Source organism: Mustela putorius, unplaced genomic scaffold, assembly GCF_011764305.1.
Source record: "Mustela putorius furo isolate JIRA1106 unplaced genomic scaffold, ASM1176430v1.1 tig00000785_pilon_pilon_pilon, whole genome shotgun sequence".
NCBI classification, from domain to species: domain Eukaryota; kingdom Metazoa; phylum Chordata; class Mammalia; order Carnivora; family Mustelidae; genus Mustela; species Mustela putorius.
In genome coordinates, this window is record NW_025421480.1 from 9984721 (window position 1) to 10009614 (window position 24894).

Sequence of the window (24894 nt, forward strand, 5' to 3'; positions counted from 1 at the left end):
AGAATATTACAGTGGCAGTGCTCTTGTTTGGATTCTAGATCACTGCACATCTGCACCAGACTTAATATGTGTTTCTAAATTGAACAGCCGTGTATTTCCTATTGATCGTTAATATTATAGGCCAACCTACAGATCACGTTTATTTATTTCTTACCAGATGTGTTTTCCTCCTTCAGGAAACGATGCCCCCACCCACACATACTGCATTTTCTGGCCACCACCTGCCATTTGTTGGTTTCACATATACTAGTAGCTGGTAAGTTGGAAAAGTTAACATAATTTGGACAACTTAAAGCAAATTAAGATAAATTTAAGAAATATATAAGAAAGCCTCTTTTTAAATAGAGGCCGAAGCTACTGCTTGACCAAGTTAGATGTTCTGTAATGAGTAGAACATAGGGGAATCTTGCGTCATTTTGGAGGAGAAATGGAGCTCACAGTGTTCCTGTTGGCACTGGGACAGGAATCGAAGTGTCTTCTGCATTAGCAAATACACTCCGGGGGCCAAGTGCCAGCACCAGCCACCTTAGCCCTATTTTCACGGACCACTTCCCCGTCCGCCTTCCCTGGTGTAAGCAGAGTATGATTGTCCTCAGTCCTTGTGTGCCCTCCCTCAGGTCCTTGACTGCCTCCTGGTCTCCTGCGTGGTTCTGCTGAGTTGACATCATTAGTACAGTTCAGGTTTCTGCTCAGACCCATGCAGTTCAGTGTCCAGAGAAAAGCATCTGACCAGGTCTCACCTTCCGCGGTCATGATTACCAACCTCTAGGACCCTTCTTGTGCCTGTGCCCGCTCTTCTGCTCTCCCTTGATGAGCTCACTTAACCTTGCACGGAGAGGTGGAGGCAGGCAGTGTTCACATGCTCCTCTGCATGGTCCTGCCTGCCCGTCTCTGTACCCAAGCACTCGCCTGTGCAGATGCCCAGTAGAGGCTCCCAGTCAGTCCTGGCTTGTGTGTCTCCTCTCAGGCTGGGCATCATAGCTCCTTCCCATCATAGCACTGCCGTCTCTTACCTTCCAGGCTGCTTTCCTGACTCCTCCCCTTTCTGGCCAGTCCTTCTCAGTCTCTACAGCTGAGGCCTTCTGACCTCATCTCTCTGGGCCCCACAGCTTCGTCTTGGGACCCTTTCCACTGATACTGTGGTGCACCCCCAGATATTTGCTGATGATGCCTGAATGTGAGACCCTTCTGCTCTTTCCTACTTAAAACCCACCCAACCACCTACCTCAAATGTTTATAATCTCGTCTCCTAGATTTCTCTGAACCTGTCTGACTGGTCCTGCTAGAAGATAAGTCTATAAGGGAATGTGTCATTCCCTTATATTCCTCAGCCTTGAAATTGTGACTTCCTGGCAAACTGTCTTCTGCAGCATCACTCCTGGCGTGATACTTGGTGATTGTAAAATGCACTCGGCAAACCTCTTACTGTTTAGGACCCATTGCCCCAGTCTCCCAACTCCAGCAGCTCATATCTTAATCAAAACCAACACTCTTACAAGAAAGACCCTGCATGACTGGCTCACTTTCTCTTTCCTACGACTCTTAACCTTGCCGACTCTGCTCCAGTCACACAGGGCTCTTTTCTGGCCTGGGACCATACCAGACCTATTCCTGCTTCAGGCTCTTGCGCTTGTGTTCCATCTGCTTGGAATGTTCCCCTCCCCCCAGTATCCCCCCGCCCCCCGCCACTACCCCGTTACTCCCTCTGGACTTTATTGGGAGTTCCGCCCTGAGTGATAGCCTCCTGGCCACTTTATCTAGATTTCTACTTTTTCCCCCTCAATACTACCCCCACCCTTTACTTATTTTGTCCTTAGTATTCAGCACTGCTTAATGCCCTAAATATTTTACTTATCTCATATGTTCCTGTCTTCATCATGAGAACAGAAGCAAGTGGCGATTTTGCTCCCTGCTAAATGTTCAACACTTCAAGTATTTTTCATTAAATTATATTGAATTAAAGGAAGCATTTCGCTTTTGAATCCAAATTCTGATGAAGAGGACCATGGTGTGTGCTTTTGACTCCTGTTTCACTTACGTGGTCACCTTGTGTTCAGTAAACATCATTTTATAATGTGTGGCTATTGAAATTTAAGATAATTTGGACAATTTATTAATTTTATAAAATACTTCTAAAAAGTGGTCTGTGTTGAGATTTGCACACAATGTGTTTTCCTGTCACCCTACACAGTTAACTGTAGCTAGATACCGCAATCCGTGTTTTAAGTAGACAGCTGCAGAAGGCTCTGTTTCTTGAGACGTTCTTTTCTCCGTGAACTCATGTTTTTATGTTTCTTCAGCGTTCTTTCTGATCGGAGCTGTTTACGGGTCACAGCCGGTCCCGCGTCCCTGGACCTTGACGTCAGTGTCCAGAGGACTCTAGACAACAATCTGGCGACCGAGGCGTACGAGAGGAGGATCAAACGCCTTGAACAGGAAAAACTTGAGCTGAGTAGAAAACTTCAAGGTAAACAAATGTTAATGATGGTACCTTTTCTTTTGGAGTTGGACTCAGTTTGAAGAACTGTTGATTATGAGGGGCTGTTTTATCTTGAAAAGAAATTTCTGGAAAAAAATCCAGTTGAAAGGGCACCTGGGTGGCTCAGTGGGTTAAGCCTCTGCCTTCAGCTCAGGTCTTGATCCCAGGGTCCTGGGATTGAGCCCCATGTCGGGCTCTCTGCTCAGCAGGGAGCCTGCTTTCCCCTCTCTCTCTGCCTGCCTCTCTGCCAATTTGTGATCTCTCTCTCTCTCTGTGTGTCAAATAAATAAATAAAATCTTAAAAAAAAATACAGTTGAAGACTCATGCGGAAAACAGAATAATACTGTTTATGTAGACTCATGACCTTAGCAGTATAACCTGGCGTAGCGTTCATTTCCCCACAGGTACATATGTGCGCACATGAACTCGTCTGGGGAGGAGATGGGGCTGCTTCCGGGAAAGGAGCCCTTCCCATCCCAGTGTAGCCTTGGGGATCACTGTCCTATTTCCTCAGCCTTGAATTTGTGACTTCCTGGCAAATATCTCCTGTTGCATCACTCCTGGCGTGATACTCGGTGATTGTAAAATGCACTGGGCAAACTTCTTACTGTTCTGACTTCTCTTGTCTCTTAATTCTTATACGTCCAAGGATCTTGTCCTCTGCTCTACCTAATCTGCTCCTGTCTTGAGACTACAGTATCCAGAACTCTTTATTAATCTCAATTTCTTTTTTCTTAAGTCTTCTTTGCTTTTTAAGATTTTATTTATTTGTCAGAGAGAGCGCGTGCACACAAGCAGGGGTAATAGCAGGCAGAAGGAGAAGCAGGCTCCCCGCTAAGCAGGGCGCCCGATGTGGGGTTCGATCCCAGATCCTGGGATCATGACCTGAGTCGAAGGCAGAGACTTAACCAACTGAGCCACCCAGGTGCCCCTAATCTCAACTTCAAGCAAACTCTGCATTATCTCCTGTTCGTAGCTAGTTCACTCCCTTGGGTGACTCCTGCATTCCTTCTGTCGCACTGGTACCTGGAGCTCTGTCCCCCTCACCCTGTGCCCTCCATCCTTCCATAGTCAGTTGTAATCAGACCCTTACTCGGATACTAACATTTGTTGCTCTGACGTCTGTCTGTCACACTCCCTTGCCAGAACCGCAGCCCTGTTGACCTGCATTCTGTCTGAGACCGTGTGAGTGAAGGTAACAGTCTTAGGACAGGCAGGTGCCGACTGATCCCACTTGAGATTCAGGAGGATGGATCTTGAGTCCCATCTCAGTGAGTGCTGCCCAGCCGTCCTGCTTCCCAGGCTGCGGCTTCTCACCTGTCAGCATCTGACCCAGTTGAGGATCCCTCATCCCCCCCACCCCACCCCTCGCAACAGCTCTTTCTTTTTTTGTCTTCTGGGACACTTGAATCTCCTGGTTTTCTTTTTCCTCATAAACCAGTTATTCTGTCTCGCTTCCTGGGTTCTCCTGGACTTTTTGGCCTATGCATGTCGGGGTCCCCCACAGCAGTCCAGGCTCTTGGGTGTTCAGAACTACAACCTTCCAGGCATCTTTAAGCCCTTTCCTTCTGTCACACCTCCCATCTCACCCGTCAGCAAACCCGGGCAGCTCTGGCGCCAGAGAAGATCCAGAGTCCAGTCCCCACTGGGGCATCACCCTCACTGCCACCGTCACCCACCTTCTTGTAACCGTTTTCTAGCTGCTCTCCCTGCCTTACCTCGCCACCACCTCCCCCACCGTTCCTTCTGTTTCTAGCCTCCTTGGGCTGTTCTTTCCACAAATCAGGCATGTCCCCACCTCAGGGTCTTCACATCAGCTGTTGCCCTGCCTTAAATTTTCTTCCTTTGGTGTCCCATGACTCCTTCCCTTACCTCTTTCAGGTCTTTATTTGAGTGTTACCTTGAAACGAGGCCTTCCTGACCGCTCTGTTTAAAACGTAATCTTGGGGACGCCTGGTGGCTCAGGTCGTGATCCCAGCGTCCTGGGATCAAGTCCCACATCGGGCTCCTTGCTCGGCAGGGAGCCTGCTTCTCCCTCTGCCTCTGCCTGCCTCTCTCTCTGCTTGTGCTCGCTCACTCTCTCTCCCTCTATCCCTGACAAATAAATAAATAAAATCTTTAAAAAAAAAAAAAAAGTAATCTTGCTTTATCTCCAGCACTCACTCTCCCTCTTTCCTCCTTTATTTTCTCCAGAGCAAAGGACAAAACGTACGATTTATTTTACTTACTCCTTTTGTGAATGAAGGAATGTATGAATAAATAATCAAAAAACTTGTAACTCTTAAGAGTGAAAGAAGTAAGTTTTACAACAACAAAATTTTGCTGTTATGCTTTTATAGGCTCTGTGGAGAAAAAAACTGCAGACACCAATAAAACAGACTGATTCTATTTTTCAATAAGTTGCTAAAATCTCTGCATGTGGATTACTACTTCTTTGTGTTGAAAGTTGTTAGTTTTGACTTTTTACCGTATATCATTGTATAAATTTACTATGTACACCTTGTTAATTCGGTACATTTATATATTGTAGTAAAATTGTAGTGATGTTTGGTACTTCTGGCGCGTACATAATTACAGTACAGCATTGTAATCTGTGTTTATGACCCTGTGCATTAGGTCTCTGTGACTTATTTACTACTTGTTGCGAGTTGGTACCCTTAAACCACATCAGGCTCATGTGCCCACTCCTGCCCCATCTCCTGGTAACCACAGTGTTACTCTCTGTTTTTCACAAGTTTGACATTGTAATTTATTTTTTTAAATTAAATTTTATTTTTTCTGTATTCCAGGATTCATTGTTTATGCACCATACCCAGTGCTCCATGCAGTACATGCCCTCCTTCGTACCCACCACCAGGCTCAGCCATCCACCCCCCCCCCCAAACCCTTAGTTTGTTTCTCAAGAGTCCACAGTCTCTCATGGTTTGTCTCCCCCTCTGACTTCCCCCAATCCACTTTTCCTTTCCTTCTCCTAATGTCCTCCATGTTACTCCTGCTCCACAAGTAAGTGAAACCTCATGATAATTGACTTTCTCTGCTTGACTTCTTTCACTCAGCATAGTCTCCTGGAGAGGATGTGGAGAAAGGGGAATGTTCCTCTACGCTGTTGGTGGGATTGCAAGTGGTGCAGCCACCTTGGAAAGCAATGTGGAGATTCCTTAAGAAATTAAAAATAGAGCTACCGTATAACCCTGCAGTTGCACTACTGGGTATTTACCCCAAAGATACAGATGTAATAGGTTTAACTTTTTTAGATCTCATGTGTAAGTGATGTGCTGCAGTTCTTACCTTTCTCTGACTGACTGAGCATCCACCATCCATATTGTCACAAATGGCAGGAGACTCTCCTTGCTCGGGGCTGAATAACATTCCATTGTGTACTTATACCCCATCTTTTTTAACCATTCATCCATTGATGAGACTTTAGGTTGTTACCATATCTTGGTTATTGTGAATAAGTTAACATGAGAGTGCGCGTATCTCTTCGAAATCCCACTTGCATTTCCTTTGAGTCTATAACCAGGTGTGGAATTGCTGGATGGTCTGCCAGGTGGATTTTTAATTTTTTTCAGGAAAAAATTAAAATAAAGTAATGTTTGCACTTGTGCTTGGACCAGTTTACATTTCCCCCAACTGTGTTCCCTTTTCAATCCATCTCCGTCAGCACCTACTGTCTCTTGTCTTCTTGATAGCCCTTCTGACAGTGTGCGCGTCAGTCATGACATTGTGGTTTTGATTTGCATTTCCCTGATGATGAGTGATGGTAAGCATATTTTCATGTGCCTCTTGTCAATTTTGAAGTACTCTTTGAAAAAGCATCAACTTAGTTCTTCTGGCCGTTTTTAAATTGGATTTTTTTTTTGTCATTAAGTTGTACAAGTTCCTCATATATTTTGAATATTATTAGCTCCTTATCCGATATATCACTTAGAAAAGTTTTCTCCCATTCTGTAGGTTGCCTTTTCATTTTGCTAGTTGTTTCTTTTGCCTTACAGAAGGGAGCTTTGAGTTTCATGTAGTCCCATTTGTTGATTTTAGCTTTTGCTGTTTGTGCTTTTGGCATCATATCTAAAATATCATTGCCAAGACCAATGTCTGGGAGCTTCTAACTTATGTGTTCTCAGAGTCTTGCTCTCAGGTCTTATGTTTAAGTCTTTGATCTCTTTTGAGTTGATTTTTGCAAGTGGCCTGAGAAGAGCCCATTTTCATTGTTCTGCATGTGTTTCGCCGGTTTTCCCAGCACCATTTGTTGGAGAGATTATCTTTTCTCCATTGGGTGTTTTTGGCTCCATTGTTGAATATTAGTTGACCATCTATACCAGCATTTCACCCTGGGCTCTCTGTTTTGTTCTGCTGCTCTGTGTGTCTGTTTTTGTACCAGTAACATGTTGTTTTATTACTGTAGCTTTGTAATATAGTTATTAGGAAGTGTGATGCCGCTAGCTTTGTTCTTTTTGTCGGGGGTGCTCTGTCTCTCAGGGTCTTTTGTGATCCCACAACAAATTTTAAGGTTGTTCTATTTCTGTGAAGAATCCCTTGGGTGTTTTGATGAATATTAAATCTGTAACATGGCTTTGGGTATTATAAATGTTTTAATGATATTAATTCTTCTGATCTGTCAATATGCAATAGTTTTCCATTTGTTTCATCTTAAATTTCTTTCAGCAAAATCTTACAGTTTGTATTGTACAGATCTTTCCCTTGCCTGGCTAAATTTTTGCTGAGTATTTGGTTGTTTTTTGATGCTACTGTGAACGGGATAGTTTTCTTTCTTTTTCAGATGTCTCATCATGACTGTAAAGGAAAACAGTAGAGTGATATGTATTGATTTTGAATCCTGCAACTTTACTGAATTTGTGGATCAGTTCCAAGAGTTATCTTGGTTTGCTCTTTGGGATTTCCTGTATATAAAATCAACAAATAGGACTAATATTATTTACTCCTTTCTCATTTGACAGACTTTTATTTCTTTGCCTTGCCTGACTTCTCTAGCTAGGACTTCCAGTACTATATTAAATAGGAGTGGAGAGAGTGGGCATCCTTGTTTTGTTCCTGATTTTAGAGGAAAAGCTTTCAGTTTTTCTCCATTAAATGTGAGGTTAGCTTTCAGTTTGTTGCAAGTGGCCTTTATTTTGTTGAGCTATGTTCCTTTTCTATCCAGCCTGCAAAGGGTTTTTATTATGAAAGGATGTTGCATTTTTTCAGATGCTTTTATTGTGTCTATTGAGATGATCCATGTGATTTTTGGCTTTCATCTTATTGGGGTGATATATTACATTTATTGATTTGCATATGTTGGACCATCCTTGAATCCCAGGGATAAATCCTGTTTTTCCTGGTATATAATCCTGTGAATGTGTTCTTGAATTCAGCATGCTAATATTTTAATGAGAATGTTTGCATCTATACTCACCAGGGATATTGGTCTACAGTTTTCTTGTGGTTGTCTTTTCTTGTTTTGGTATAAAGGTAATACTGGCCTTATTGAATGAGTTTGGAAGTGTTTTGTCCTCATTATTTTAAATAGGTTGAGGAGGATTGTTAATTTTTCTTAAAATGTTTGGTTGAATTCACCAGTGAAGCTGTCATTTCCTAAGGATTTCTGTATTGGGAGGTTTTTGATTACTGATTCAATCTCATTACTCGTTATTGGTCTGTTCAAACTTTGTTTCTTCCTGATTCAGTCTTGGTGGGTTGTGTATTTCTAGAAGTGTATCCATCTCTTCTAGGTTATGTAATTTCCTGGCCTATAATTGTTCATAGTTGTCCATTATGATCTTACATATTTTGGTAGTATCAGTTGTAATGTCTCATTTTAAATTTTATTCTAGTCTCTTTTTAAATTTTCTTTAAGATTTTATTTATTTGACAAAGAGAGAGAGAGAGAGATACAGTGTGCACAAGCAGGGGGAGCAGCAGAAGCAGAGGGAGAAGCAGGCTCCCTACTCAGCATGGGGCCTGATTCGGGACTCTATCCCAGGACCCTGGGACCATGACCCGAGCCGAAGGCAGACGCTTAAATGACTGAGCCACCCAGGCACCCTCTCCTTTTTTTATTAGTGTAATTAAAGCTTTGTCAGTGTGGTTTATCTTTCAAAGAACCAATTCTTAGTTTCTTTGATCTTTTCTGTTTTCCTGGTCTCTGTTTCATTTGTTTTTGCTCTGAACCTTATTTTTTCTTGTCATTTGCTAACTTTGGGGTTAATGTGTTCTTTTTCTAAAGGTCTTTGAAATATAAGTTAGGTTATTTGAAATCTTTCTAATTTCTTAATATGTTCATTTGCTGGTATAAACTTTCTCTCAGAGCTGCTTAATCCATCCATTCCACAAATTTGATGTGTTGCATTTTCATTTTCATTTGTTTGAAAAAATTTTTTATTTCTTCTTTGACCCAGTGGTTGTTTAAATTATTTAATTTCCACATATTTGTAGATCTTCTCACTTTCCTCTTGATTTCTAATTTCATACCACCCTGGTCAGAAAAGATAGTAGAATTTCTTCTTAAATTTTCTAATACTTGTTTTGTATCCTATCATAGGATCTGTCCTGGGGAATGTCCTGTGTGTGCTTGTGAAGCGTGTGTATTTTGCTTCTGGTAGATGGAATGTTCTGTAATGTCTGTTCAAAGTCCATTTGTTCCAAAGTTGGGTTCGATTGCAACATTGCTTTGTAGATTTTCTGTCTGGATGGTTCATCTGTTGCTGATAGTGCGGTAGTGAAGCCACCACCATTATTGTACTGTCTGCTTCTTCTTTAAGATCTGTTAGTATTTGCTGAATATATTCTAGTGCTTGCGTGTCAGGACTATACATATTTACAATTATTATATCTTCTTAATGTATTGACCCCTTTATCATTATGTAATGATCTTTATCTCATTTCCATTTCTGGCCTGAAGCCTATTTTTGTCTGATGTAAGTATGGCTATCTCCACTTTGTTTTGGTTTTCACTTGCTTGGATACTTGAAATATTATCTTCCAAACTTTCACTTTGAGCCTGTGTGTATCTTCCAAGCTCATGAGTCTCCTTTAAGCAGCATATACTTGGGTCTTGTTTTTTTGTTTTTTATTTTTAGAGAGAAAGAGTGTACATTTGCACAAGCAAGGGGTGAGGAAGGGTAGAAGGAGAAAATCTAGAGTAGACTCCATGCCTAGTTTGTGGCTCCATCTCATGACCCTGAGATCATGACCTGAACCAAAATCAAGAGTCCAGTGCTTAACCATCTCAACCACTCAGATGCCCCTTGTTCTTGTCTTTGTTTTGTTTTTAATCCATCCAGCCATTCTGTGCCCTTTTTATTAGTGACATCAATCCATTTATGTTTAGAGTGATTATTGATATTTAAGCACTTACTACTGCTGTTTTTATGTCTTGCCTCCTGGTTATTTTGTCTCTCTATTGTTTCTTTTATTTTTTTTTTTTGAAGATTTTATTTATTTATTTGAGAGAAAGAAAGAGATAGAGATGGCAAGAGAAAGCACAAGCAGGGAGGGAGAGGGAGAAGCAGACTTCTCACTGAGCGGGGAGCCCAGTGTGGCGCTTGATCCCAGAACCCTGGGATCATGACCTGAGCCAAAGGCAGACACTTAAATCGACTGAGCCACCCAGGTGCCCCTCCATTGTTTCTTTTAACTTTTGTTTCTCTCTACCTTCCAGTTGGTGATTTTCCATGATAATATGCTCCTTCTTCCCCTTTATTGATTGATTGATTATGTTATATTAGTCACCATATAGTACATTATCAGTTTTTGATGTACTGTTCCATGATTCATTGTTTGCATATAATGCACAGTGCTCCATGCAATCTGTGCCCTCCTTAATACCCATCACCAGGCTCACCCATTCCTCTATCCCTCTCCCTTCTAAAACCCTATCTTTGTTTCCCAGAGTCCATAGTCGTCTCTTATGGTTCATCTCCCACTTTATTTCTCCCCCTTCATGTTTCTCTTCCTTCTCCTAATGTCCTCCATGCTATTCCTTATGTTCCACAAATAAGTGAAACCATATCATAATTGACTTTCTCTGTTTGACTTATTTCACTCAGCATAATTTCCAGTCCCATCCATGTTGATGCAACAGTTGTGTATTCATCCTTTCTGATGGCTGAGTAATTCCATTGTGTATATGGACCACGTCATCTTTATCCATTCATCTGTTGAAAGGCATCTTGACTCTTTTCACAGTTTGGCTCTTGCGGACTTTGCTGCTATTAACATTGGGGTACAGATGGCCCTTCTTTTCACTTTATCTGTATCTTTGGGATAAATACCCAGTAGTGCAATTCCTGGGTCATAGGATAGCTCTATTTCTTATTTTTTGAGGAACCTCCATACTGTTTTCCAAAGTGGCTGCACCAATTTGCATTCCCACCAACAGTGTGAGAGGGCTCCCCTTTCTCCGTAACTACTCTAACATTTGTTGTTTCGTGCCTTGTCGATTTTTGCTAGTCTAACTGGTATAGGGTCTTATCTCCATTTAGTTTTGATTTGAATCTCCCTGATGGCTAATGATGATAAACACATTTTCTGTATCTGTTCGCCAATTGTATGTCTTATTTGGAGAAGTGTCTGTTCATCTCTTCTGCCCATTGTTTTGACCTGGTTATCTGTTTTTTGGGTGTTGAGTTTGAGGAGTTTATTTATAGATCTTGGATATCAGCCCTTTGTCTGTAGTGTCATTTGGGAATATCTTCTCCCATTCTGTGGATTGCCTCTTTGTTTTGTTGACTGTTTCCTTTGCTGTGCAGAAGCGTTTTATCTGAATGAAGTCCCAAAAGCTCATTTTCACTTTTGTTTCCCTTGCCTTTGGAGATGTGTGTCTTGAAAGAAGTTGCTGTGGTTGATGTCAAAGAGCTTACTGCCTATGTTCTTCTTTAGGATTCTGATAGATTTCTGTCTCACATTGAGGTCTTTCATCCATTTAGAGTTTATCTTTGTGTATTGTGTAAGAGAATGGTCCATTTTCATTCTTCTGTAGATAGTTGTCCAGTTTTCCCAGAACCATTTATTCAAGAGACTTTTTTCCATTGGATATTTTTTCCTGCTTTGTCAAAGATTAGTTGACCAGAGAGTTGAGAGTCCATATCTGGGCTCTCTACTCTTTTCCACTGGACTATGTGTCTGTTTTTGTGCCAATACCATACCATGCTGTCTTGGTGATCACAGCTTTGTAATACAGCTTGAAATCAGGCAACATAATATCCCTATCTTTGTTTTTCTTTCTCAACATTTCCTTAGCAATTTGGGGTCTTTTCTGGTTCCATACAAATTTTGGTATTGTTTATTCCAGCATTTTGAAAAATGCTGTTGGTATTTTGATCGGGATGGCATTGAAAGTATAGATTGCTCTGGGCAGTATAGGTATGTTAATTCAACAAACAAATGTTCAAAAACAATGTTTATTCTTCAGATCCATGAGCATGGAATGCTTTTCCATCTTTTTGTGTCTTCTTCAATTTCTTTCATGAGTATTTTGTAGTTCCTAGAGTATAGATCCTTTACCTCTTTGGTTAGATTTATTCCCAGGTATCTGATGGTTTTTCTTGCTATTGAAATTGATTCTCTAATTTATCTTCCCACAGTTTCACTGTTTGTGTATAAGAAAGCAACTGATATCTGTGCATTGATTTTGCATCCTGTCACATTACTGAATTGCTGTATGAGTTCTAGTAATTTGGGGATGGAGACTTTCCAATTTTCCACATAGAGTATCACGTCATCTGCGAAGATGCCAATTTGAATACCTTTTATTTCTTTTTGCTGTCTGATTGCTTTTGCTAGGACTTCTGGTACTGTGTTGAACAATAGTGGTGGGAGTGGGCATCCTTGTCCTATTCCTGATCTCATTGGGAAGGCTCTCAGCTTTTCCCCATTGAGAATGATATTCACTGTGGGTTTTTCATGGATAGATTTTATGAAGTTGAGGAATGTTCCCTCTGTCCCTATTCTCTGAAGAGTTTTAATCAGGAAAGGATGCTGTATTTTGTCAGGTGCTCTTTCTGCATCAATTGAGAGGACCCATGTGGTTCTTGTCTCTTTTCTTATTTATGTGCTCTATTGCATTGATTTGTGAATGTTGAACCACCCTTGCAACCCAGGGATAAATCCCATCTGTTCATGGTGGATAATGTTTTTAGTATATTGTTGGATTCTGTAAGCTAGGATCTTGTTGAAAATCTTGGCATCCATATTCATCAAGGATACTGGTCTGAAATTCTCCTTTTTGATGGGGTCTTTGCCTGGTTTGGGGATCAGGGTAATGTTGGCTTTGTAAAAAGAGTCTGGAAGTTTTCCTTCTGTTTCTATTTTTTGAAACAGCTTCAGGAGAATAGGTATTATTTCTTCTTTGAATGTTTCTTAGAATTCCCCAGGAAATCCTTCAGACCCTGGACTCTTGTTTTTTTCAGAGGTTTTTGATCACTGCTTCAGTCTTGTTACTGGTTATGGGTCTATTCAAGTTGTCAGTTTCTTCCTGTTTCCTTCTTGGTGGTTTCTAGGTTTCTAGGAATGCATCCATTTCTTCCATATTGCTTAATTTATTGTCATATAGCTGTTGATAATTTATGATAATTGTATTTATTTCTTTGCTGTTAGTTGTGATTCCTCCTCTTTCATTCATCATTTTATTATTTGGGTCCTTTCTCTTGTGGCCAGTGGTTTATTGATCTTATTGATTCTTTCAAAGAAGCAGCTTCTAATTTCATTAACGTGTTCTACTCTATTTGTGGTATCTAATTCATTGATCTTTGCTCTTATCTTAATTATTTCCCTTCTTGTGTGTGGGTTAGGCTTAATATGTTGTTAATTCTCCAGATCTTTAAGGTGTAAAGATAGTTTGTGTATTCGGGATTTTTCTATAGTTTTGAGTGAGGCTTGGATGGCTATGTATCCCACCCCACCACCACCGCCTTTGCCTTATCTCATAGGTATTGGATTGATGTGTCTTTGTTCTCACTGATTTCCATGAATTGACTTAAGTTCTTTGATTTCCTGATTGAGCCAAACATTCTTTTTTTTTTTTTTTTTTTTAAGATTTTATTTATTTATTTGAAAGAGAGAGAGGGAACACAAGCAGGGGGGTGTGAGAGGGAGAAGCAAGCTTCCCACTGAGCAGGGAGCCCAATGCGGGGCTCCTGGGGCTCCTCCATCCCAGGACCTCAGGATCATGACCTGAGCCAAAGGCAGACACTTAATGACTGAGCCACTCAGGCACCCCTGACCCAAACATTTTTGAGCAGGAGGGTCTTTAGCTTCCTAGTGTTTGAATCTCTTCCAATCTTTTTCTTGTGCTTGAGTTCCAGTTTCAAAGCATTGTGGTCTGAGAATATGCAGGGAATCATCTCAATCTTTAGGTTTCAGTTGAGACCTGATTTGTGTTCCAGTATGTGGTCTCTTCTGGAGAAAGTTCCATGTGTGCTCAAGAAGAATGAGTGTTCTGTTGTTTTAGGGTGGAATGTTCTGAATATATCTATGAGGTTCATCTGGTCCAGTGTGTCATTCAAAGCTCTTGTTTCTCTGTTGATCTTCTGCTTAGTTGCTCTGTCTTTTGCTGAGAGTGGAGCGTTAAGGTCTCCTACAGTTATTGTATTATTATCAATATGTCTCTTTATTTTGGTTAACAGTTGGCTTATGTAGTTGGCTGCTCCCATATTGGGGGTATAAATATTTACAATTGTTAGATCTTCTTGGTGGATAGACCCTTTCAGAATGATTTAGTGTCCTTCTGTATCTCTGACTACAGTCTTTAACTTAAAATCTAATTTTACTGATATGAGAATTGTTACCCCAGCTTTCTTTTGAGGCCCGTTGACATGAAAAGTGCTTCTCTACCCCTTCACTTCCAGTCTGGATGTATCTTTGGTTCCAAATATGTCTCTTGTAGATAGTAGTCTTTTTATCCAGTCTGCAACCCTGTGCTGTTTTATGGGAGCATTGAGGCCATTCATGTTGAGAGTGATTATTGTTAAGATTCTATTATCATCATGTTGCCTATGAAGTTCTTGTTTCTATGGTTTGTCTCTGTGTATCTCTGTTCTGAATCACTCTTGGGGTCTTTCTCCTTTTATAGAACCCCTCTTAATATTTTTTGCAGGACCAGCTTGGTGGTCATGTGTTCTTTTAGTCTCTCCTGGCCCTGGGAGCTTCTTACTTCTCCATCTATTCTGAATGACAGCCTTGCTGGATAAAGAATTCTTGGCTGCATGTTCTTCTCATTTAATACCCTAAATATGTCTTGCCAGCCCTTTCTGGCATGCCATGTCTCTGTGGATAGGTTTGATGTTATTCTGATGTTCCTCCCTTTCTATGTAACGAATCTCTTCCCCCTAACTGCCCTTAAAATGGTTTCCTTGATTCTAAGATTTGTGAGTTTTACTATTACATACCTGGGCATTGACCTACCCTCCTTGATCTTGGGGGATGTCCTCTCTGCCTCTGAGACACGATTGCTTGTGTCATTCTCCAGATTGGGGAAGTTCTCGGCTATAATTGTTTTTTAAAAGATTTTATTTATTTATTTGACAGACAGAGATCCCAAGTAGGCAGAGAGGCAAGCAGAGAGAGAGGGGAGGAAGCAGGCTCCCTGACGAACAGAGAGCCCGATGCGGGGCTTGATCCCAGGACCCTGGGATCATGACCCGAGCCGAAGGCAGAGGCTTTAACCCACTGAGCCACCCAGGCGCCCCTCTCGGCTATAATTTGATCAAATATATCTTCTAGTCCTTTCTCTCTCTCCACCCCCTCAGGGTTCCCAATAATTCTGACATTGAACGTTTCATGGCATCATTTATTTATCTAATTCTGTTTTCATGGATTTTAGGCTGTTTGTTCCAGGCATTCTCCTGATCCTTCCTGTCAGTTTGTCTTCAAGATCACTAACTTGTTCTTCTACCTCATTTACCCCAAGTGTTAGTGAATCTAGATTAGATTGTATCTCATTGATAGCATTTTTAAGTTCTGCCAAATCTGCTCTCTTCTGCCCTTAACAAATCTATGTTGCCATTAATAGTTTTCTCCAGCCTGAATTTTGTCTTCATAACTGCTACTTTGAAGTCTATTTCTGACACCTTGCTTTAAATCCATATCTATTAGATCTGCTGGAGAGTTCTTGTCTCTGGATCCTTTCTTTGTTGGGAATTCCTCTAACTTGTCATTTTGTTGAGTTGTGGTTGAGGGGTTGTACAGCTGGAAATACCAACCACTGTCCATGCAAGGTGCACCCTGGGATGTTTCTGAGCATTTGGAAGTCACCGCCAAAAAGAAGAAAAAAAAAATCCCAACCAAAATGAGCCCCAAGAGTAAGATTGTTTTTTTTAAGATTTTATTTATTTATTTGACAGAGATCACAAGTAGGCAGAGAGGCAGGCAGAGAGAGAGGGGGAAGCAGGCTTCCCTCTGAGCAGGGAGCCTGATGTGGTGCTTGATCCCAGGACCCTGAGATCAAGACCTGAGCTGAAGGCAGAGGCTTTAACCCACTGAGCCACCCAGGCGCCCCCCCCCCCACAAGAGTAAGATTTATAAAGTATAACACCAAAAACAAACAGATAAAAAGACCAACAAAAGAAAAAGAAAACCCAAAATAAAAATAATGGCTGGGGGTAGGTGACGGGAAGGTGATTATAATCCGTTGATGTGGGCGAGGAAAGTTATTTCAGTTCTTCCTGAGTATATCTGTTTATCTTTGTTTGAGAACTCAACTTTACAGAGATATGGGGAAATTCAAACTGGTATATATATATATATATATATATATATATATATATATAGGAGTAGTATTGAGTCGGGGGAAAAAGGACTACATTGAAGCTTATATCTATATGTATTTAAAAAAGGAAAAAAGTATATGTATGTAAAAGTTCAAGGTAAAAAGTTACTATGCAGTATGTTGTATTAAACATCTAGTTGAACCAAGAAGTAGGTTTAAAAACAAAACAAAACAAGAATCATGAGAAAGAATTTAAAAAAGAGAGAGAGATAAAAGTTGTATCCAAGAAATGTACAGGCTGTGAGGCAATAACAGAAGCTGAATATACTGTTTTCTCCTGGTGTTGGCATTTTACAATTTTATGGGGACCCTATGGTTGTTGTCTTCTTGTTCTTTTGGGTTGTCTTCCAGGGGCGGGGCCTGCCTGCATTGTTTTTCAGTTAATCCTGCTTTGGTGGAGTTGCCATACCCCTTATCAAGGGGCTTGGCTCCATGTAAACCAGTTTATCAGGTTTTTGTACTGTGGAGGCTTTTGTTCTCTGGCGGCTTTTCACCCCTTTTCTATGGAGGGAGTCAGAGCAAAGTAAACTGTCTGCACCCCGACCTCTGCTTTAGAGAGAGGCTTCAGTTTTCTCCTCTCTGAGTCCTCCAGAAGATAGACTCCCTCTCTGCAAGCTCCATTGACCACTGCAGCCTCCTACAGGCGGTTTGTGCCCCCAGCGACCCTCTCAGTGGTTGCCCTAGGCCCCCGCTTGTCTCTGACCCCCCCATGCCACCAAAACCACAGTGATACTGGCCCAGGTGAGCCTGCCTCCAGTGGCTGCTATTCTGGGGACCGTGGGCTCCACTCCAAGCCAGGTCCTCTCAGGCGTGGCGGCAGGGCCGCCAGTTGCAGAGACCTCTGACTAAAGTTCGCACCAGGTCCTCTCAGGTGGGAGGGGTAGGGAGGTTCCATGGTTCCAGGAAGGCGGGTGGGCGCTACAGCCTTCCTGGAACCATGGGCATAGATCCATGCCTGCAGCCCTCCGTCCCAGCAATTGTCCCTTAAGCCCCTTTGTTCTGTTTGAGTGCTGTTACCAGTCCCTTTTCCTCTCAAACCACCAGTCTCCAATCTATTGCTGGTCCCCAAGGACATGGCACTTTCGTATTGGGGTATTACTTTCTAATGGCTTGCTTCTGGTGGCTCCCTTCCCCTTCTGTGTATCCTCCAAAATCTTTCTGTGCAATCCCAATCCGTCTTTTGTACCTCTTGACCGATGATCCTCTGCCCCTGTAGAGATCCAAACGTGTATGTTCTTACATCTCAGGCTGATTTCGTGGGTGTTCAGAGTGCTCTGGTAGATATCCAGCACAGTCAGGGGACTGGTTGAAGTAGTCCCCTCCTCCTCCATCATCTTGCCCCCCCCCCATCTTCTCATCTTAAATGGATGGTTGCATTTGTCTGAATGGGTAAGGGAAGTCCTCCTTCTCCCATTTTCATGTTTTGTGTCTCTGCTCTTGATTTTTGCCTTGTGGTGAGCATGAGGTTAGCATAAAATGTCTCCTGGATAAACTCGTCCCAACCCTATAAGGGTTCCATCCTTTAAGACACCCCTTTCAGGGACACCTGGGTGGCTTAGTTGTTAACTGTCTGCCTTCGGCTCACGTCATGATCCCAGGGTCCTTGGATCAAATCCCACATTGGGCTCCTTGCTCAGCTGGAAGCCTGCTTCTTCCTCTACCTCTGCCTGCCAATGCTCTCTCTCTCTCTTTCTCTCTCTGACAAATAAATAAATAAAATCTTAAAAAAAAAAAAAAAAGATTCCCCTTTTATATTCCTGGTGTTACAAATTATCTTTATTGTTACGAATTTTTTTTTTTTAATATTTTATTTATTTATTTGACAGAGAGAAATTACAAGTACACTGAGAGGCAGGCAGAGAGAGAGAGAGAGGAGGAAGCAGGCTCTCCTGCTGAGCAGAGAGCCCGATGCGGGACTCGATCCCGGGACCCCGAGATCATGACCCGAGCCGAAGGCAGCGGCCTATCCCACTGAGCCACCCAGGCGCCCCTATTGTTACGAATTTTTAACCAAGTTGTAGCAGTTATAGTTTTCGTTTGTTTGTTTTTTAAAGATGTTATTTATTTGAGAGAGCATGAGAGGGGTGAGGGGCAGAGGGAGAACCCAACTCCCTGCTGAGCAGAGGGCCTGATGTGGGACTTGATCCTGGGACTCCAGGATTATGGCCTGAGCCAAAGGCAGTTGCTTTACAAACTGAGCTACCCAGGTGCCCAGTTATAGTTATTTTTAATGCCCCTTTCCCTTAACATTTATGCTACATTTAAATATGTAACACTATTCTGAAAGAGTTACAGTACTCTAATTCTGAATGTCTGTTTATCATCTTAATCAGAATTTTTTGTGCTTTCATTTTTTTCATTTCAGTTTTAAGAGCTCTTTTCAATAAGGCAGGTCTGGAGCTGGTAAACTCCCCCAGTTAGAGTTTATTTTGGAAAGCCTTTATCTCTCCTTCATATCGGAAGGATAGCTTTGCTAGACAGAATATGTTTGGCTGGGGGGTTTTATCTCTCAATACTCTGGAAATATCATTCCACTCTCCTGGTCTGTATTTGGTCTTTTATCTCTCAATACTCTGGAAATATCATTCCACTCTCCTGGTCTGGGAGATCTGCTGGAACCATCATGGGTGGAGGTTGCCTCCTTTTCCCCCAGGTTGCCTTTAAAATTCTTTATCATTGACTCTTGACTGTTTCATTATAAGGTATATTAGTGAAGGTCTTTTTACATTGAGGTGGGAAGGTGTTCTTTTTGGCAGTGTGGACGTACATGTCCAACTGTCTCCCCAGTTTGGGGAAGTTCTCAAGAATTATTTCTTTAAATAAACTGCCACTCAGCCGTGGTGTCCCCATTTTCCTTAGGTTTTCTTGTCTAATGGAGTATGATAACTCTTGTAGCATTTTTTCACTTCTTAAAACTCTCCAATCTCTCTCCTCTCTCACCAGAATCATTTCTAGACTCCTACCTTCCACATTGCGTGTTCTCTCTTCCATCTGATCTGCAGTTTCCAATGCTTTCTAGTGCACTCTTTATCTATATACTGAGTCCTTCAGCTTCAAAATTTTTGTTTGCTTTTCTCATAATTTCAGCCTCTTTGATTAATTTTATTCCTCAATTCATTGAAATGCCCTTCTGAGTTTTCTTGTAGCTCATTGAGTTTCTTCATAACTGCTATTTTGAATCTTTTATCAGTGAGAATACAGTGTTTGTGTCTTTGAGTTTGTTGGATAGGCCTTTTCTTTTTGTGAAACCCCATTACTGTGATTTTTTTTCATAGTGTATCATGAAGTGAACCTCTGCTGTCATATTTGTAATAGCAAACACCTGTCCTGCTTAGGTAAGGTTTTGTTTCCTTGGATTCTAAGGGTTAGGCGGGTGGTCAGGCAGAAGCCTTTCTTTTGTTGTCCAGAAGGCGGCGCTGTAGCACAAGTTTTTGGTTTCTCCGGTGCTCTAACTGGGAATGGAGCTGAGACCAGGCTGGTTTGCAGTTTTCATTGGACTCAACCTACATTTGGTTTCAAATATCACAAAGAGCCTGGCTAGGGTGCTCTCTTCCTCATTCCGACAACTGTGGGAGATTTATTCTCCCCTGAAGCCTCCTACCTCCTGCCATTTTGGTATCTGACAAATGTGTGGATTGGGACATTGGCCATGTATTAAAGACAGACAGACTCTTTTCCTCGGGCAAGACTGTTTCTGAAATACTCTAATACTGGAGGAGCCTTCAGTCTGAGTTTTAGAAGCTACTAAATTCCCATGTAGTCTCCAGGTACTAATTTATCATGATAAAATAGTGCCACATATTTAGGGATCTTGAGGTTTCCAAATTGTTTCTGCAGCCCCACTCATTCTCCGGAAGTTGTCATGTGTTTTCACTCCCAAGTGAGATCCCTTAATATAGGCAACCTGAAGTCTAAGCCTGCTCACAGAATCAGGCAAAATTTAGAAGTCAGAGGTAGCTGCCAGTCCTCTCGCCTCAGCATGGCCTGAGCCTATCTGTTCTTTCGTACTTACTCCTCTTTGCTTTCTCATATATGTGATTTCTGTAAAAATAAGATTTTTGCAAGTTATGTATTTTTACTTTTTCTGGCAAGAATGAGAGACCTGGTGCTTCCTACTCCTTCCTGAATGAGAAATTCCTGTATACCCAGCTTTTTTGATGTTTTATATTACTTAACATTTCTTAGAAACTATCATTATGTGTGATTGCTATCATTTGCACCAAGCAAGCGCAGTGAAAATGTAGGATCGTTGCCTTTTTATATTAATGCCTGTTTCATGCAGCGGCGTAGGTTTACATCAGGCTGCTTCATCCATTTATCAGCTACTTGTTGAACACCGACCACCCAGGACCTATTCTGCACATGACTGCAGATGTAACAGTGAGCAGAAAACGAGAAAAATACTTGCCCATGCAGTGCTTACATTCTACTTTGAGGAGACCAAGGCAAAATGAAATACAAAGCAAGGTCATAAGCTGAGAATGAGGAAGATGGAGAGTATATCAGATTTTTGATGAGAAAGAGAGAATATGTGACATGGTCAGTTTAGAGAAGAGAAGAGTAAGTGGTCTGGGGACACAGCTGAGGGCTGCCAGTCGTCGCCAAGCTGTTGGATGTCAGAAGACATGAATCTGAAGTGACTGTGTGTTCTTCAGCCTCTTTGTCAGCTTCTCGGGTGGGAGCACAAGTCGGACAGTCAGAGTCTGCCAAGACTAGGGCCTTCTAGGATGGGAGTCTGGAGGAGAGGAGGGCAAAGAGATGGAAGGTGCGTGTGCAAAGCAGGGATTGTAGTGACGGCCCTCGGAATCTAACGTGGGTAAATAAGGAAGAAAAGAGAAAACGGAGCAGTGATTTGCTCTCCTGGTGGGACTGAGCATCACTAAATGGTCGCTGGAGTAGCAAGCACACTGTAAAGATAAGAGATAGAGAATGGTATACTTAACACCAAGTACAGTCACTAAATAATGGAAAAGTGTACAGTAGCATTTCTCAGTAGGTGGACTACTAGCACTCGGGGCAGGGTGATTCTTGGATGAGGGAGACTTTCACATTTTCTAAGATACGGAGCCCTCTTGGTCCCCAGGCACTTAAATACCTTTAGCCATCTCATGGCTACACCTGTTTCAACACCCGCACTCCCTGCTGCATACGCACATAAACATTTCTAAGCTCAGACGAGGTGAGAACCATGGGTCTAGGGTATGATCCAATATGGGTCTAGGGTTTCCTGGTTTTGCTGGAGACCAGCTAAGTTGTTTTGGGCTGCAAATCATAGAATTCTTAGATAATACAGATTTGTTATCTCAGGATGTTAGAAATTAGTGCCAGTAGTGAGATTAGCTTCTCTATGATTTTCTTGGCTTTCCTCTCATGATTCTGCCATATGCCAAAATTCCAGATCATGTCTGCACACATGTGGAGACCAAAAGAAGGCTTGCTTCCTTTCATCCATCTGGGAGGCCCCCTAGTGGACTTCTTATCAAGGGACTATCGTTCTCACCAGGTCACATACCTAATTCTTAACCAGTATTGGCAACATAGAATAGGTCCACCATGATTGATTTAAACCATCTTGAGTTTTGACTGGTCTGCTTTGTTAGTGTGCCTGAATTTGGTTCACAAGCAAGAAGGAAAAGTCCCAGCCGTGTTTGTATGGGGGATTTGTGTGCCTGAGAAGCCAGAGTGGATTGTCTATTTTTGATGTTACAGTCACTAAGAATAATAATAAAAAGGGTTGTAATGAAAGAAGGGCAGTCAGTAAACAATGTGTGAAATTGTGAGTCAAAGACAGAATAAAAAAGACAATGGATAATAACTTCAGCAGATGAGTAATGGGCATTTTAGCCCATTACTGGACTAAGTAGGAAAGTGGACAGAGGTAGGAAGGAGGAGCCAGGATAGCTACCTACCTCCATACCCTGCGGGATGTGGAGTCTAGGAGGAAAAGGAGCTGTTGCTAGTATCCACCGGATATCTTTATGTTTTCCTTTTTCTTCCTCTAACTTAGATATCTTTCTAATATGTGTGTGTGTGTGTGTGTGTATTTTTTTTTTTTTTTGAGAGAGAGAGCATGTGTATATGTGCGTGTGTGAGTGTGTTGGAGGGAGGGGTGGGAAGGAGAGAGAATCTTAAGCAGACTCAGCACTGAGCATGAGCCCCACATGTGCGGGGCTCAGTCTTACCACCATGAACCGAAATTAAGAGTTAAGTCTTTTAACTTACTCCGCCACCCAGGTGCCCTCTTAGATAATTTTTTAAAACAAATAAAGGATATTCTTTTAAAAATAGTAAGTACAAAATGCATTGATATTTACCATGTTTTGAACCCAAAAAGAAAAGACTAAGAAGTAGTTATTGGATGTAGAAGATCATGGTTGGATACACCATAAGTATATTGTACACCTTTAATTCAAATTAACTAATATTTATGCATACAAATTTCATGATACTATTCTCTGTACAGATGGTGAATTTTAATTAGAAAATCTCCCTCCTCTGAAGGCCACAGTATTTTGGAACTCTGTGTGTGTGTGTGTGTGTGTGTGTGTGTGTGTGGTGTGTTTGCTACCTCTGTCCATCCTGTAAATCCCAGTCTACTAAAATGCGCATTTCTTGTCTGCTGGAGTTATGTGTGTATGTGTGTGTGTGTGTGTGTGTGTATTATGTATATGTGTGTGTGCACACACACACACATACACATGTACACACATATTAAACATCAGTAATACATATAGTAATAATATGTAAGCAATAATATAGGTTACATTAAGACAATATATAAATAATGTAAGTAGTATAAAACAATAAGTAATGATTTGCACTAACCAAAAATTATGGTGAAGTAATTAAGGTAGAGGCTTATTATTTCAGACCCTGCATAAGATAGCACAGTAACTATTTTAGGACAAAGGTGGTTCATTTCTGATAAAATTGTGTAAAGTTTTCTTTTTTTCCGTATCTTCTGATAATATCTAGGACTAAACCTTAGTAGAGTTAATGTTTCTTGAATACCTTGCATCTTCTGATTAGAACCACAAGAATAATCTCTATCTGAACAAAATCAATGAGCCAAAATCATCTATAGGTGGGCCTCAACTTTCATAACTAAAATTTGGAGGCCAGCATTTCTGTATATCGTATACACTTGACCCTTGAAACAATGTGGGTTTGAACTGGGAGGGTCTTGTGGATTTTCTTCCTTTGTATAAATACAGTACAGCCAGTATGTTTTCTCTTCCTTTCGATTTTCTCAGTTACATTTCCTTCTTTTCAGCTTGCCTGATTGTTAGAATATAGTGTATAATACATACAGCATACAAAGGATGTGTCAGTCAGCTGTTGTGTAATTGGTAAGGTTTCTGGCGAACAGGACTCAGTTGTAACTCAGTTGTTAAGTTTTTGGGTCAGAAGTTATACACAGATTTTCAACTGCATTGGGAGGGGGGCAGGGCCCCCAAACACCCCACCCCTGCATTGTTCAAGGTCAACTGTAATAACATCTCTAAACCTCTCTTGACACACCAGACTCTATTTTTAATGAATCATCTGACACAGGAAGTTTTGGGGGTTATCACACAATGACACTTCCTACTAGGATGAATGGGGGCTGAACGGTTATTGACTCACTGGTAGAATTCATCAGCAGTGTTTGACATGGAAAATCTCACATGGTAGTAGGCAGAGCCTCTCCTACATCTATTACACTTTTAAAGAAACATGCATTGGAATTTTGAGACTTAATTGTAATGTGTTTACATGCTTTTTGTTGCTAGGTAGATGTTTTGATCAGAATTCTATAAGGATTTCTCTAGAAAGAAATGCATTGCTCTTAGCTTTAAAAATTTAAAATATGGCCATATTTCTCATTTTTTTTCTTTCATTCTCTCTTTTTAAGAGTCAACACAGACTGTTCAAGCTCTACAGTATTCAACTGCTGATGGTCCGCTAACAGCAAGCAAAGATTTAGAAATAAAAACCTTAAAGGAAGAAATTGAAAAACTGAGGAAACAAGTAAGAGGTAAATTTCTGTAATTCACTATTAATTCAATTTAGTAGTTTTTTTAAAAAATGTCTTACCGACACAAAACATTTATTGAGTGCCAGTCATGTGTTACATGATATGAGCTTTAGAGCCGTGAGGGAAGAGCAAGTAAGAATGGTTTCTGCTGGGGGGTCCTGGGGGGCTCAGTTGGTGAAGCATCTGACTCTTGATCCAGCTCAGGTCATGATCTCAGGGTCGTGGGATCGAGCCCTGTGTGGGGCTCTGTGCTCAGTGGGGAGTCTGCTTGAGAGTCTCTCTCCTCCCTCTGTTCCCCAACTCCTCCAGTCTCCCTACCCCCCAAATGTGCTCTATCTCTCTCTCTCTCAAACAAAAACAAAACATGTTTCTGCTTCCAGGAAGCTCATATTTTGGTCTGGTGAAAAAACACGTTTGCTATACATGTGGAAAGGCTGTGAGAAAAAGAAGCATAGGTACATTTAGGAAGGGCACCTGACCATGGTTGAAGTTAACAGAGATGATGTTTGGAAGACTTGTTCGTTTGTGACATTTAGTTGGAATCTGTCTGGCTGAACACATATGCGAATCGGGGAAGGAGCGTTAGGAGTGAGGAAGAAGGGCAGTGTAGACAAGGGAACCACATGTATGCAGAC

The 24894-nt window shown here is 41.5% G+C and overlaps 1 protein-coding gene across 16 annotated transcripts in view; it reads left to right on the plus strand.

Annotated features, from left to right (window-relative positions):
• The window catches only part of CDC42BPA (CDC42 binding protein kinase alpha), a 329361-nt gene that overhangs the window by 166175 nt on the left and 138292 nt on the right, over positions 1 to 24894 (plus strand). For all 16 annotated transcript variants that reach the window (XM_004756819.3, XM_004756823.3, XM_004756820.3 and 13 more), the window contains exons 9-11: positions 177 to 256; positions 2301 to 2467; positions 24137 to 24259. In XM_004756819.3, coding sequence (XP_004756876.2) covers positions 177 to 256; positions 2301 to 2467; positions 24137 to 24259 — 370 coding nt within the window. The remainder of the gene's footprint in view (positions 1 to 176; positions 257 to 2300; positions 2468 to 24136; positions 24260 to 24894) is intronic.